Consider the following 14,976-nt stretch of genomic DNA (forward strand, 5'->3'; position numbering starts at 1 on the left):
GAATTGTGTGGAGAAAACAGACAGAAATATTTTTTTCTACCTTATCAGTAATACTGGAACCTAGGAATCACCCGCTGAAACTAGCAGCAGATTTGACACAAAAGAAACATTTCACACAAGGCAGTAACTCTAGAAGAACCATCATGTAGCTTTTGAAAGCCTAATACATTTATGGTAGCACATATTTGTTCTGTTTGACCCCACTAACAAAATTGGAGCAAATCTATATTACAAAAAAACTGCTCTTCAGCAACACATGGCTCATCTGCAACAAACATGGTTACCCCTCTGGCATTCAAATCCACAGGAATTCACTGCTGCAGGATGTAGTAGAGACCACCATCTTACACAGCTTTGAAAGGATATGCCATAAATTCATGGAGGGTTAGGCTATCAGAATTTACTGTGATAAATGGAACTAGAGGCAGTATGAGATTGAATACAAATTATTTGGGGGAGGCAAAACAGTACTAAAAACTTCCCATAAGCATCTGGATGGCCACAGTAGGAAAAAGAATGTTGGACTAAATGGACCTTTAATCTGATCCAGCAGGGTTCTCTGTCATGAATTGTAACATGCAAACTATCTGACACACCAGTAAAGAACGTTTGCTCTTTGCTCTCTCTCAATAAACTGCATTCTAGCTCACTAAACATGTACCACTAAGCAGAGTGGAACAAAGCAACACAGTCATCAGCCATCTCAAATTCCTCCCCAATTCCTCCATACCAAACACCTCACAATCTCATCGTGTGTGAAGGAGGATTCCTGTCCCATTAGTCATTATATTGAATCAGGTCAGTAACTGACACTTTTAAGGGAGTCATAGGTTTTTAAAAGGAAGCTTCTGACAGAGAAAAATATAGTTGCACTTATCTGTAACTGTATCTGTTCATTGAGTGGTCTTCTGCAGGCACATCTGGGACTGTGCATGCATAAGCCGTGGGCAGGGAGGATCCTGCAAATTACCAGAGCATTTAGCTGCCATAAGCACCCACCCCCCACAGCCGGAGCCAGCTTTTCCTGCCCAAACCAGCACATGACTGGGAGAGGGGGAATGGTTTTTTCCTCATTCTTCCCCTCACCACCATGAGGGTTTGTCCCTGAACACAGAGCAACTCACTGTGGGGAAAGAAGAGAGGGATGTGTGCCTGCATAGATGGCCACTCAACAAACATCAGTTATGAAACTATGTTTCCATCTTTGTGGCTTCTGTGTGGTCCCACATGGGAGAAAAGCAAACTCACTTACCAAGAAGGACATAGACAAGGTCCATGACGCTGCCCTGAAGATGGAAAGTCTCCTTGATTGCAGATCTGCATCAATCCTGAAACCTCTGATGAAGCAGTTTTGTAGCTCCCACATCTAGCGTATGGCACCATGGTTGCAGCCATCTTGTTAAGAAGCTTTTGAATGCATAGGACTGTGATTCTTTCCAGGGGATAGAATAGCCTTCCACTGAAAAGAGCCTAGAGTGGCACCTATATAGTCTACATGTTGCAAAAGAGGCAGGATTTCTCCAAATTAACCAGTAAGCCCAGAATTGAAAGGGTCTAAATGGTGATGTCTGCCAAAGGCTACAGCTCCTGTTCAGATAGCCACTATCAGCCTGTCATCCAGTAAGGGTAAATTCTATACCCCTTTAACTTGAGATGAGATACCGCTGCATGCATGCATTTGGTAACTACTCTGGGAGCTGTGGCCAGACCAAAGGGCAGGATGCAATATCAAAACATGAAGTCCCACACTGGAACCGGAGGTATTTCCTGAATCCCTCATGTATAGCTATATGGAAATTCATGTCCTTAAGGTCGAGTACCGCAAATCATGTGCATGGGTCTAGAAAACGAAGGATATTCTGCATGGATACCATTCTGAATCTGGCCTTTCTTTTTAATGAGGAAGTATCTGAAAAAAAAGCCTCTAGGGCACTGAGAGGAAAGGATTTCTCTAATTATCCCTGTTTGAAGAAAGACTTAAACATTGGACCTCCAGCCGGGGGGGGGGGGGGTGTTCAGGTCAGGTGAAGTGTTGGGGGATTTGAACGGGAGGAGGGAAGAAGCAAACTCCAAAAAATAATTACAATAAATAATAAATAGAACTCAACTATCTTTAGTAGTGGCATGCCAACTGCACACAAAATTGTTTAAATATTTGCCAAAAACTGGAGTGTCAGTTATGCTAGTGATCTTCCTCTAACGGCCTGCTCCCTGGTAGGGGTGGCCTGAGCCTTTCCCCTCTGCTTCCCATGCTGCTTCTGGGAGTGCTACTGCTGCACATAGGATGGGCAAAATGACTGGTACTGCTGTTGTGCCAGTTGGTAACAATAAGACCTTGAAAACTGGGATGAATGCCTCAGAAAGTACCTCTGTTTCCCCGAGGTGGAAGGAGCAGAAGTAAGGCCCAAAGATCTGGCCATCAGTTTGTTCTTGTGCATTCATCCCAGTGTAGAATCTGTTTGGCTTCTGAAGAGCTCCTTTCCTTTGAAAGGCATATCCTCTACTCTTGCTTGATTTCAGCTAGTAGAGCTGAGGATTGGAACCATGACTGATGGCGTAGTGCTACAATGGATCCCATGGCCCTAAAACTGCAATCAAAGGAGTGCCTGGAGGCACTGAGCTGTTATTTTCCTGACTTAATTCCCTCAGTGGATAAAACCTTGGCTAAGGCTTTCTTATCATCCAGTAGGACGTCTAGGTATTGCTCCACCCACTCCTGGAGGAACATCTGGTATCATCCCATGATGGCCAAAGTTGGCCACCTGCAGGCTCATGGCCCCTGAGATATAGCTCTTCCTACCCACAGAATCCAATTTATGTCCATCCTCGCTGAGAAGGCACCAGCCCTCTGCTTGAAGGGAAGGATTTCTGTCATTAGGGAATTGGCTGCATGTGTTGCATCAGGAAATCACATCTCTCCTCTTTGACGTGGTACAGGTTTGAAGTGGGAACAGAGTCTGGCTTAGATGAGATGCCTGTTGCCATGTCCATTAGCCCCTAAAGCACAAATAGGACAACCATGTTCTATGAAAAGAGGATCTTTTAACAAGGTGAGAACTGTGAGACATGCTGGAGATTCAACCCTAATAAGTCTTTTGTGTCAAAAATTAACAAGGACAGAATGTTTTTCCATGTTTGCAGAGCACAGAACACAAATACTTTATTCTTGAACATCATTGTTTTTCAGTGCATTTGTAGGGCACTGCAGGTGAAAGACTATCATTGTAGGCTGTGTTTTGTTAGAACACGAATGCAGTGTCTGCAATTCAGTACACTGACCATAGAAAGTCTATGCTAAAACGTATTGGCTGAATCATGAATGGCCATCCATGTCTGAAATGAGTGACTAGCTGAGTATCTGCTTAGCTTCTAAGATCAATTCATGCATTTGCAGCCAATTATTCCTTTGTCCTTTGATGCTGTGTAAACAATCTGAAGGTTACATTCATTTAACAAAGCAAAAGCTACCATGTGACAAAGAAAATGTAGGGTTTGATACTTGCTTATCATCATCACCTTTCCAGAATGCATATAATTGTATTTAATCCTACAGTGGATTAAAATATGTTTTAAAAGCAGGTAAATACATTTTACATTCAGATTTTAATGCAAGGAAGAAAGGTAAATTAGGAAGTTGTACATAACTAGGGTTGGGTCCTACCAGTGTCTCTGCTTGATCCTGCCCAGTTTCCTTCCTTGTTGCACCCCCTGCCCCACATGACTTTTTTCCCCAAGTAGGTCTCTCATTTTTCTTTTTCCAACAGAAAAACTGATAGATTTATATATCTAAGAACAAGAATCCAACAAAGACAGCTTAATTTTGACTTGGGGACAAGGAACTGTTGAACACATGACAAAAATTAAATGTTCAAAAATGAAGTGTTAGTAGGGAAAAGACAGACAAAAACAGTGTTGGAATTATTTTAATTACACTAGGAAAATACAGTATTAAAAATTGGCATTGATTTTGTAAGGAAAAATCATTTGAGTTTTGTGTTGGGTACAAGTCAGTGTTTATTGCCAAACACAGTACTTTCTTTTTAATATTGTTATTTCCAGAAAAACTATGCTATAGACAATCTGAATACTGCAGAGTACAATTTAGCGGCAGTGTTCTATCAGGAGGTCTTGGTTCAAAGTAATGATAAATTTGCACACAGAGGGGAATCAAGGGTTTACTACTGCAGTGGTAGTAACAGTGGGAGCAGCCAGTAGAGAATACATTGTATAGATAAAATATACCAGAAATATTACCTGAAACACTGCATTGGTTTTGTTCCTGAAACCTATACAATTTACTTTGTTGGCCAATACACCACCACTTAACGCATGGATAATTGGTCAAAAGTCTACTTTTTCCTGTACCAGCACAGATGGTAAAAATAGTCCACTGTTTGGTCTTAAGAGAAGACATGAAATCCAGCTCATGTTTCTACTTAAGGGTCAATTTCATCAGGTATCACAGTTATCATAATGTCTTCATTGCCTCTACGTACTACCATGTTGAGTAAATTGTCCTTTTTAATAATGTCACTGACATCATTAGCTGAGAGAATTGGTTTTCCATTGATGCTTATAATCACATCATTTTCTTTAAGGCCTCCACTGAAATACAAAGAGAGAAGAACGTTACCACAACCTTAAGAATCAGATCTCCTTTCTGGAACAACTCCCTCTAAGGTGTGATACCTGTAATCCTACCCAAGAACAGAATGACACAGCACAGTTTGCAAATTATGTGATGCTATCTGTATGCTCAGTGTAAAAACCCAAAGGAACTTGTTGCTATATAGAAACCATACAGGGGCTGTCTCTTTGTAAATAATGTATTATGTCTCTTCCTTCTGACTCAGCAAGCTAGAGGATGCTTGTTTGCCCCATCTTCTCTGTTGTGTTGACTGCCAGGAACAAAAGAAGGAGGGAACTGGCACGCTAGCACCGCCATGTCTGCACTGCAGAATTCAGAAGTGAGTCAAATTCCCTCTAGGCCCTTTCAACCCATCTTTCCAGATGTGCCTTTAATTAGCAATGTCTTACTTAACCATGCAGCAAAAAAATATGTTTGGATCAGATCCAAAGATGTGCATGCACACGCTCTATGCACTCATTCCCTCTGCCCTAACCTAGCCTTTTGAAAGGTACTCTCTTTTCAGAACCCTCTTTTATTCTCACAAGCTGGCATACTTAATACTTTCTAGATCTTTATACAGTATTTATGCAAATGCTATACTAGATTTTCCCTTCAAGAATGACATCACAAAAGGGAGGGTCAAGTTACAGTCACATACGAGTAATGCCCAATAATAATGTGTGTGTGTGTGTAACCTTTTAAAAGGGGATGGTCTTACAGTCAGGGTCATCTTTCTTTTGAGTAAATACGGTATCACATAGCAGATGTTTAATATTCAGTGCACTCCAAACAACAAAAAATACACATGCAAGTCATGAATGTTGAATTTCAAAGTCCATTAGGATTCCTTATGCGTAAGTATTTTGATCCCATTCAACCTTCTTTGGCTGTTCCACCCAGACCTATACATGAACTTGAGTGTATACAGCTTTGACTCCTCCTCCTCCTTGACTGTACAGGCACTCATTTCTGATAGAAAAACCCAAGCTAGACTTTTTGATACACTGATCTGGATGTGGTCTCTTAGAAGATTTGCCCAAGGACTACGTTGGCACCGAGGCAAATGGGGAGGATACAGCATTCATTCCTCTGTATCATCCTGTCCTGTCTTGCAGACAAACCCTGCCTGTGAGTTATGGAAATGCTAACCCAACTAATGGGATAAGACATGATTCAGCCTCTAACCATAATCCATTTATGCAACCACAAAGCAGTTACTAACTTCTCTCATGCAAGGAGACATGACTTACACAAGCACATGCTTCTATATAGATACTTCCCCCCCCCCAAAAAAATGACTTAATCTTCAGAGGTTTTGCATTTTCTAATGCCCAAGGTGAGATGGAAAAGTTTCTTTCACTGTTTACCCTTGAACATTCTCAGACACATATATAGTAAGCCATACAAATAAAAAGGGAAAACTGCAGTAATATTATTAAATTACTGTTGAACATCATGAGCATGCTTTCAACCTACTTCTATAACATACATATTTACAATACTTATAGATCTGTCTTTCTTCCAACAACTGAGACTCAAGGCAACAATGAAAGCTACAATCCTCCCTTGAAAGAAATGAGCATGGGGATGATGCCTGAATTTGAATACATGCTTATGAGACAACAGAAGAGCACTTTAATTATTGTGTGAGGCTTTTACATCATATACTGCCCATCTCTGATAGGCAACTTCAGAGTTTCTGATTAGAAGAAGTTGCATACTGAAATAACAAAGATCACATTCTCCCCACTCCCAGTTATGATTCTCCCACAGATCTCTAGATTTTCCTTCTTGGCTAATTTTACTGCCACTTACAGTAGCAGTACAAAATGTAGCAATGGATCCTGCCTTCAGTCCTAAACTTCATGTTGACTGTCCTTGGTCAAAAAGAAGTATGTTATAACCATGTGCATTTAAACAGAATCAGCCTTTTCAAGAGAAATTGCTCGACAAGCAACATTCTTTTAATAGGCAATTCAGGCAACACAGTTCAGTACAGCAGTAGTTGACTCGAGCTGATCTTCATCAATGCAAACTGGCAACTTTAGTCGCAAAGAATCAAATGATGGCTTGCAGTGCTGATTCTGAAGCCATTTCCTAGGCCAGTGATACTACGCAGTGGCTCATGAGCCACATGTGGCTCACTGAACTGTCAACTATGGCTCTTCTGGGTACTCCTCTCCAATGTGGCACCCCTGCCCCCACATTCCAGGAAAGTAAGCGAGGCCATTGCCTGGTAAAGCTTCTAGCTGTCTGGTAGTTCCCATCTTGAAACAGCTGCTGCTGGAGGGCCTGGAAGATGGGTCACCTGTAAGCCTCCCCGCAGTGCAGGCTTCAAGTAAAGGCCCCATCTTCCCCAACAACCCCCCCTCTGAGCAAGCTGACCACAATGGGGTAATGGTATATTATGTTATTGCATGTGTTTTTTAGTTGGCTGGTGCACAGGGTACACAGTAGTCATGTGGCTCTTTTGTTTATTAGTAATTGCAAATGTGGCTTCTCTCTGCAAGCTGCCGAGCGAGTACCATTACCTGAGGCTTGGAGAGAACCATTTGCCTTTCAGAAGTTCTTGTGCCATTATTTACATTAAATGGATATGTGGTGTTGCAGGATGCCATATTATGAGGCTTAGTCAGCTCCAATGCAATTCTGTTGCAGAAAGCTTCTTGGACAGTGACTGCAGTTGCTGCTGAATCTGTGTGCAGTTGCAGGGTTCTGTTACCACTTAAATACAACTATGCAAACATAGCTACTAAGAAGTTTGTACCACTTGTTTCCATTTGCCTTTTGCACTGCTGGGAAAGTTAAAACAGCAAAGCTCCCCTTTACTTCCTTTTAGGAAGCAGATTTCTTGAAATAATGCACAAAAGATAGCAATACCTTAGTTAACACTCCTTCAGTAACTTGATGAAAGGCCTACTAGGTGTTTATCCTTCAAGTTATCTGTTGAAAGGTTTGTGCAAGAAGATTCCGTTCACTTACGTTTCAGCTGGTGTGTCTGGAATAACTTCAATAATGTAGGCTCCAGAAATAACATCAGGGAAGTCACTATGGCGCTCTTTCAGTTCTTTAGCTTTGCTAGGGGGGGAAAAGAACCCAAACAAGCTGAATATGAAATGGCCCTTCTGTTAGAATACTTTACAATTAAAATAAGGGGGAAAATGCATTCAGAAAATAAATCCAAACGTCTTTTTATCTGGAGTTTTTTTATGTGTTTACACTTCCAAAGAAACGTTTAAGAAAAATGTGTGCTACTACTACTGAGGAAAAAGTACTGTTTGGAGTGAAACAACATGGTTGTTTTCCAAATATTCTAGAACTCTGACCTTAGAACTTAGAACCTGAAAGTTTAAAGCTAGTATATTAATGTATCGAATTGCTTTTATTGGCAGGATGAGCCAGTTCTTTACATACCACTGAATAGCAGACTACATTGGAATTATAGCTATCTAAATGAACATTTAGCAGTCTATGCAACTGCCAGGAAAAGAGTAAAAAGAGCAAAAGAATGCATGTACACATTAAAGTAAGCACTCACACAATGTTAGTTTGAATGTTAAACCAGAATGTAAAGGGTTGGATTAAGGCACTTGGAACATCAGTCCACTATTCCTGGCTCTTACATGAATAGTCCCTAGTCCATCTTTACCCTGAATACTGAAAGACAGATTGGTAAATACACCACGTCTTCTGTTATATCTACAGGATTACTGTTGGGCAGTGTTCCACCTAAGCTGAGTTGGTGTGAGCTAGGTCACAGTTTTTTAGCCTCCAGCTCAGGAAAAACCATCCCAGAGCAAACTAATTTATGCAGTAGCTCAAAGCTTAAATGCCAGTAGCTCACAAAGTAGAATTTTTGCTCACAAGACTCTACAGCTTAGAGCGAGCATTGCTGATGGGTAGTCATAGCAGAAAACCAAGACAAAAGTGGGGGATGGAAGGAGAATCAGATAAATTGTCAGCAAAGGAAACAGCTGGATTAGGGTGAGATTTCACTGCCTGATTTTGAACCTTTAACCCTACTTAGCAATCTAAGGTCTATAACAGACCTGTATCTCCATCACTACCTATAGTTAGTTATGTCTGAAATCTAAAGTTAGGTACCAGTATTCTGCTAAAAACACCACAGGACACATTTCCTCACCAATTCTAACCAGGGCTTTTTTTGTAGCAGGAACTCATTTGCATATTATCCTGGGGCTTACAGTAGGCCCTGTACTAACAGCCCTGTAAGCCCTTGGAGGATTAACTACATCATGGGCGTGTGGCCTAATATGCAAAGGAGTTCCTACTACAAAAAAAGCCCTGATTCTAACTATGGCTGTATTCAGACATAACACCAAACCACAGTTAAACTCCAACTGGGCATGAAGGTGGTCTATTGCTGTGATCATATGCTCCCTTCACTCCTCCTTCCTTCTATTATGTGCAGACTTTAAGGAAACACTTCACAGGTTGATCAATTTCCAATTCATTATGGTATCTGAAGGGACATAGTACACTTTTGTAAAAAAAAAAAAGTTATCAGAAATGCTCCATTGTCAGAGGAATATAAAATCGTTAACCACATAAGTAATTTAAATTTTTACCTAGGAGTTAAAGACATCATTCGAATGCCAATGTACTTCTTTTTAGTTACAGCTTTTCCTGTTTGAAGAAGGGGTGGGGGGGAAATAGTAAATTTAATGTTGATAATAAATTCTCAGAGAACAGAGCTGTTCTAAATGTTTCATAATATCAGTTAATATCTGAACTACTTCAAACTGCAAGTGAATAAAAAAAACAGCTGTTCCTAGGGTTGCCAGCTCTGGATTGGGAAATACTTGTGAGATTTTGGGGGTGAAGCCTGAGGAGGGGCAGGCTTTGGGGAGGGGAGAGACCTCAGCAGGGTATAATGCCATACAATCCACCCTCTAAAGCAGCCATTTTCTCCAGAGGAACTGATCTTGGTTGTCTGGTGATCAACTGTGATAGTGAGAAATCTCTAGGTACCACCTCGTTCCCCAATGAAAATGCAGTAAAACCAGACTGGGGAGAATGTTGATATGCTAGTTTGTTTCAGGCTGGTAGTCAACTGGGTCTGAAGAAGTGTGCATGTACATGAAAGCTTATACCCAGAAAAAAACTTTGTTGGTCTTAACTCAAATTGGATTAAAATTTTACCATGCTATTTTATGAGGTACAGGGAGTTATCTACACAGGAGTGCACTTAAGAATCCCTTCTAAATTTGCTCAGCCCAGATTCTATAAGATCATTATCTGTCTGTATCCCCTTCTCTCTTATATTCCATTCCTTCTCCCCTGAATGGGACTTGGGATACAACAAGCTCCTCATCTCCTATCATGATACAATACAGTACCTTTAGATTGTCGGTCATGTGACTCAGTAAGAAATTTTTTAATTTTGTCTGATGGTATTGCAAAGGAGATTCCAGCAGTGACTTTCAGAGTATTAATACCAATTACTTCACCATCCTGCAAATAATGTGAAAAGTTCCTTAAGTCTGAGCTGTCAGTTCCTAATTTGGTTGGCATGTCAGAATAAAGATACGCAGCTCATTACACATTCCTCTATAGATACAAAATTGGCTATATTTCCATTTTTTTGATGCATCAACAAACAGCTCCCTTCATTTGTACCAAGACATCCTAATAACCACAAGTGTGAAAATGACACAGTCTATGATGTCTCTGTGAGCTGTATGAGCTGGCAGGTTCAGTTCCAAGCAGAGAACGATGCAGCTGACATTTCCAGCTTGAGGGAACAAAAGTCAGGTCCCAAGAACTAAATATCATACATAAACTTTTTCAACAATGACTATATAAAACAATATGATCATTTCAGAAGTTCACAAAGGAGGTCCGCAGCCACCACCTGTGAACACACTGACTGACTGTTGACATGCAGCAACTAAGCCTTTATGGCCAGTGTAAGGTCTGAGTAATTCTTAGTTCATTCTCCAGAAAAGGGCAGGAAATCTCATGCTAAGCCTAAGAAAGAGGTAAGGCATCTCAAGTATTACACATATTTGTGTGCTTATAGGTTGAGTTCCAAGCACCTGTACTCTGCACCTCCAGTCCCAGAAAGGTGAGCTCAAATATTTCTGTATGAGATCTCAAACGGCTGTCACCAAACTCATGGACACTCAGTATTGTTTTTTCAATATGAAAAATGCAGCACACAGCTACTAGATTAACTGCAGCTAGTCAGAGGCTTTTAAAAACTGATTTCCGTATGTATCTTCCCAGCAGGAACTACCCAACCTGTGTAAACTTAATGGGACTGCATTGCTTTATAAATTTTTTAAGTGCCATCAAAAAATCAAATATTGCAAAGGCTTTTGAACCAAGGATCTGAATCAAGCAATACTGGTAGACTGAAAATTAGTCAAAACCATTCAAGAACCAAATGCAGATAAATTTGTTCCTTTCCCATGATTTGGAAAAGCAAAAACTGATAGCTTCCCCACCCCCCCAACAAACTCTTCTCATTTTTTCTGTCACCACACACCAAGGAAAAGAAAGGTCCCCTGTGGAAGCACCAGTCGTTTCCGACTCTGAGGTGATGTCGCTTTCACAACGTTTTCACAGCAGACTTTTTACGGGGTGGTTTGCCATTGCCTTCCCCAGTCATCTACACTTTCCCCCCAGCAAGCTGGGTACTCATTTTACCAACCTTGGAAGGATGGGAGGCTGAGTCAACCTCGAGCCAGCTACCTGAAAACCCAGCTTCCGCCAGGGATCGAACTCAGGTCGTAAACAGAGCTTAGGACTGCAGTACTGCAGCTCTAACACTCAGCGCCACAGAGCTCTTAACACACCACAAACCACTCTTTAAAATAATAATTTTGCTAGAAGTGCTGAAACAAAAATGTTTCAAGACAGGACAAGTCACATAAAGCACAAGCCTTGAAGAATTCTTGAAAGGCATCAACAAGCATTGCTGCAGAGTAAGTCTGTGGTGTGAAGCTTTTAAAATATATATATTAGAGACAGAATCCAAAACACTGTCAATCCTTATTATAAATTATAACGTGATTGAAAAATCTTAATAATTAGCTGTGGCAACTACTGCGAGATTGGTCTGTATCATTTCCATACTTATAGTGACAAAACCAAACCAATACATGTGATTAATCAAGGCATCAGAGCTCAGACCTCCTGAATCTTTGTACAGCACAAAGTTTTCAGTTGCTCATAATACTGGTTGTGCAAAGATACAAAGGAATCAAAGAAAATGCTGCACAAATGTTGGCATCTCTTTAATCATCCTTAGCCAATTCTGACTTTCATCATTTGTACTAGTTGCCAATGTGCAGTGGAATGGACAAACATGGAAAAACTAAACTGGTAGGAAGTACTGAGTTCCAGTAGTATATGCTCTTAAAAGGGTAACAATTTACAAAATGCATTTAAAAATCTGAAGAATGCTACTGTTTGCAGAGAATAGGAGAATATATATTACTTTCACTCTGAACCAGGGCTTTTTTTGAGCAGGAACGCACAGGATCGCAGTTCCAGCTGGCTTGGCATCAGGGGTGTGTGCATATTAGTTTCTACTGGGCTTTCTACAAAAAAGCCCTGCACAAAACAATTGTGCCAATCAGGGGGTGTGTCCTAATATGCAAATGAGTTCCTGCTGGGCTTTTTTCCTGCTGCTCTGAACTATGCACATAGCAAACATTTTGATAGTGAACTCCAAGGGTGTTTTCGCACTCACCTTCAGCCGGCGCCGCGACCCTCTTGACGACGGAGGATCTGTGCTGATTTCCCACACGAAGCGCTGGAGCAACCAGAAGAGCCGCCAATTTCTGGCGCGAAGCCCGCTCAAACGTAAATCGCCAAGAAGCAGGAAAACGCTTGAGCGGGCTTCGCGCCGGAAATTGGCGGCTCTTCTGGTTGCTCCAGCGCTTCGTGTGGGAAATCAGCACAGATCCTCCGTCGTCAAGAGGGTCGCGGCGCCGGCTGAAGGTGAGTGCGAAAACACCCCAAGAGTACCACATGATTTACCAGTGCTAGCATGAAAGAGAGATTTAAAAGGAACTGACAGCTTTCCCCTACAAACTCTATTGAGGGTGGGGAGAGAGAAGGGAAAGGGTCAGTTGTCTGCAATATCCAAGACATCAACTACAACTATTAAAAGGAAACACTTACCAGGTTCACTAAAGGTCCACCGGAGTTTCCATACTGTAAAATTAAAGATAAGCTACATCTGTAATCTTCCAAAATTTTTAAAAGTTTACATTAAGAAACATATTTGTCTCCTAATAATACTTGCAAAGGGGATTCCACATCCACTCAACTATACTATTTCTATACCGAGAAGTGATTATCACAATCTGGATAGACTACATCTATTATAGTTTTTGGGGTCTACAATGCCCTGAACTTTCTACCTTCCTTAAAATGCTCTCCCAGTGATGTTAGCAAATAAAATTAATCAGTGCACAGCACTATGAAATAAATGCCAGGCTGTTCTAAACCATCTCATGAGAAGAAGAGCTCTAACATGCTGCCAAGACCTTGGAAAGGAGTAGGAAGACAGTTCAAACAGGGCTGACTGGAGAGGTTGGCCAGAGCAAACCAAACAAAATACCTGAGCAGCCAAAATAAAGTTTTCTTATGTGGAGGTACTTAAATCAAAGGAATCCTATTTTGTGATTGAAAGAGTCTATAAAGCAACAAAGACCTCTTACATATAATTATTTTACAGACAGATTAATATATTTCTACCATCAACTTTGATGTCTCTCTCCATATTTGTATTCTTAGAAATTCTTGCTAAATCTGTTCCTCTTCTCTGTTGTCCCTATGACAATGATTTCTTGTCTTCACTATTCTTTGATTTCCTGACTTCACTATTGAAGATTACAAAAATATCTGTCTATAAACTGTCAATTTACAGGAAGTTAGCATAATTCTCTGAATAATTAGACTTAATGAATTAGCCACTCCTTGAAATTAATAGCAGGAGCACTAGAAAATGACATCTCAACCATGGCTGGGGGGGAGGGGGGGAAAGCACTTGTCTTCACACAGAGAAAGAGAGAGAGAGAGAGCACAACATCCTCAACAACTCTGTAATGGATCTTTAAAGATATCTGCATAATATACGTGGGTGGTAAGGAGCAGCAGTAGAATCTAACACAGTAATATATTTTAGAGTAAAAAGTACAAATTTAAAAGAGCTTTATGAAAAGTGACCTACATTGATAATGGCATCTGTTTGGATGTAGTCCATATCAGAATTTCTAAGTCCCAGTTCTTTGCCTCCTCGTTGGGTGGTGCTAACAATTCCAGTTGTCACAGTGTTTTGAAGAGAAAATGGACTTCCAATTGCAACCACAAATTCCCCAGGACGTAACTCCGAAGAACGTCCAAGGAGTAGAACAGGCAGCTTCCCCTGAAAACAGAGGAGGTTAAAATCATTATAAGCCAAACACTGCAACCACAAACACAAACACAAGATTAATTAAAGAAGAGGCAGGATTCTTCATTATTCATTATTCAATCCTTTTTTTGGAGGGGGGGTAGGTTAGTTTTAAATATCTTAAATAATAAATCTAAAATATAGGGTAGTAGTAGAAGAAGAGAAGATTGGATTTATACCCCACCCTTCACTACCCAAAGGAGTCTCAAAGCAGTTTACAATCTCCTTCCCCTCCCCACAACAAACACCCTGTGAGGTAGGTGGAGCTGAGAGAGCTGTTGAGAGGAACACCTCTATGAGAACTTGTGACTGAGTCAAGGTCACATCAGCAGGTGCATGTGGAAGAGTGGGAAATCAAACCCAGTTCTCCCAGATAAGTGTCCTTAACCACTTCATCAAACTGGCTGGTATAATAGGAATTCTTCTTCTGTGACAGTGTAGCTCAAAGAACTATATAAGATATGTATCTCAATAAATAATTTTGAAGCAAATTGTAACTGCATATTGTACAATCCAAGACATAAATCTTCAGCACGGGACTGGTTTATGACAGTTTCGTGTAATAAATCAGAAGGGCAAAAAACTGAACAAGAAACATGCAAAGTAATCAAATAAGATCTAGAGTATTTCAGCACAGTAGACATCCAATCATAGACTCTTCCCAGTAATCTGGCATTCTTTCCAAGCACCTGAGTAAAACAAATTTCTCCAATACAGATTGCCTAAGAACTGGACAAGAAGAAAGTCTGTCTTAAAGTCTCTCCTGTAGCTCATGTTTTATGAACTGCCCTATGGAGACGTCCCTATGGACCAAGCACTAATACAGAGCCTACAGCAATTATTCCAGCATCAATTTCGCCACTGAAGTCTTGCATGAAAATCAAATGGGCTGTGTACTGACTATATGGAAACTAGC

At 40.7% G+C, this 14,976-nt stretch overlaps 1 protein-coding gene across 1 annotated transcript in view; it reads right to left on the reverse strand.

The window, feature by feature from the left end:
* Positions 1-3,907: 3,907 nt before the first annotated feature.
* HTRA1 (HtrA serine peptidase 1) overlaps positions 3,908-14,976 on the reverse strand; it is a 62,504-nt gene continuing 51,435 nt past the window's right edge. Inside the window, exons 4-9 of the mRNA XM_060241475.1 lie at positions 13,839-14,033; positions 12,785-12,817; positions 9,991-10,105; positions 9,220-9,277; positions 7,613-7,708; positions 3,908-4,605 (exon numbers count right to left, since the gene is read on the reverse strand). Coding sequence (XP_060097458.1) covers positions 4,437-4,605; positions 7,613-7,708; positions 9,220-9,277; positions 9,991-10,105; positions 12,785-12,817; positions 13,839-14,033 — 666 coding nt within the window. The 3' untranslated portion in view covers positions 3,908-4,436. The remainder of the gene's footprint in view (positions 4,606-7,612; positions 7,709-9,219; positions 9,278-9,990; positions 10,106-12,784; positions 12,818-13,838; positions 14,034-14,976) is intronic.

This window comes from Heteronotia binoei, chromosome 6 (assembly GCF_032191835.1).
Source record: "Heteronotia binoei isolate CCM8104 ecotype False Entrance Well chromosome 6, APGP_CSIRO_Hbin_v1, whole genome shotgun sequence".
Classification (NCBI taxonomy): Eukaryota; Metazoa; Chordata; class Lepidosauria; order Squamata; family Gekkonidae; genus Heteronotia; species Heteronotia binoei.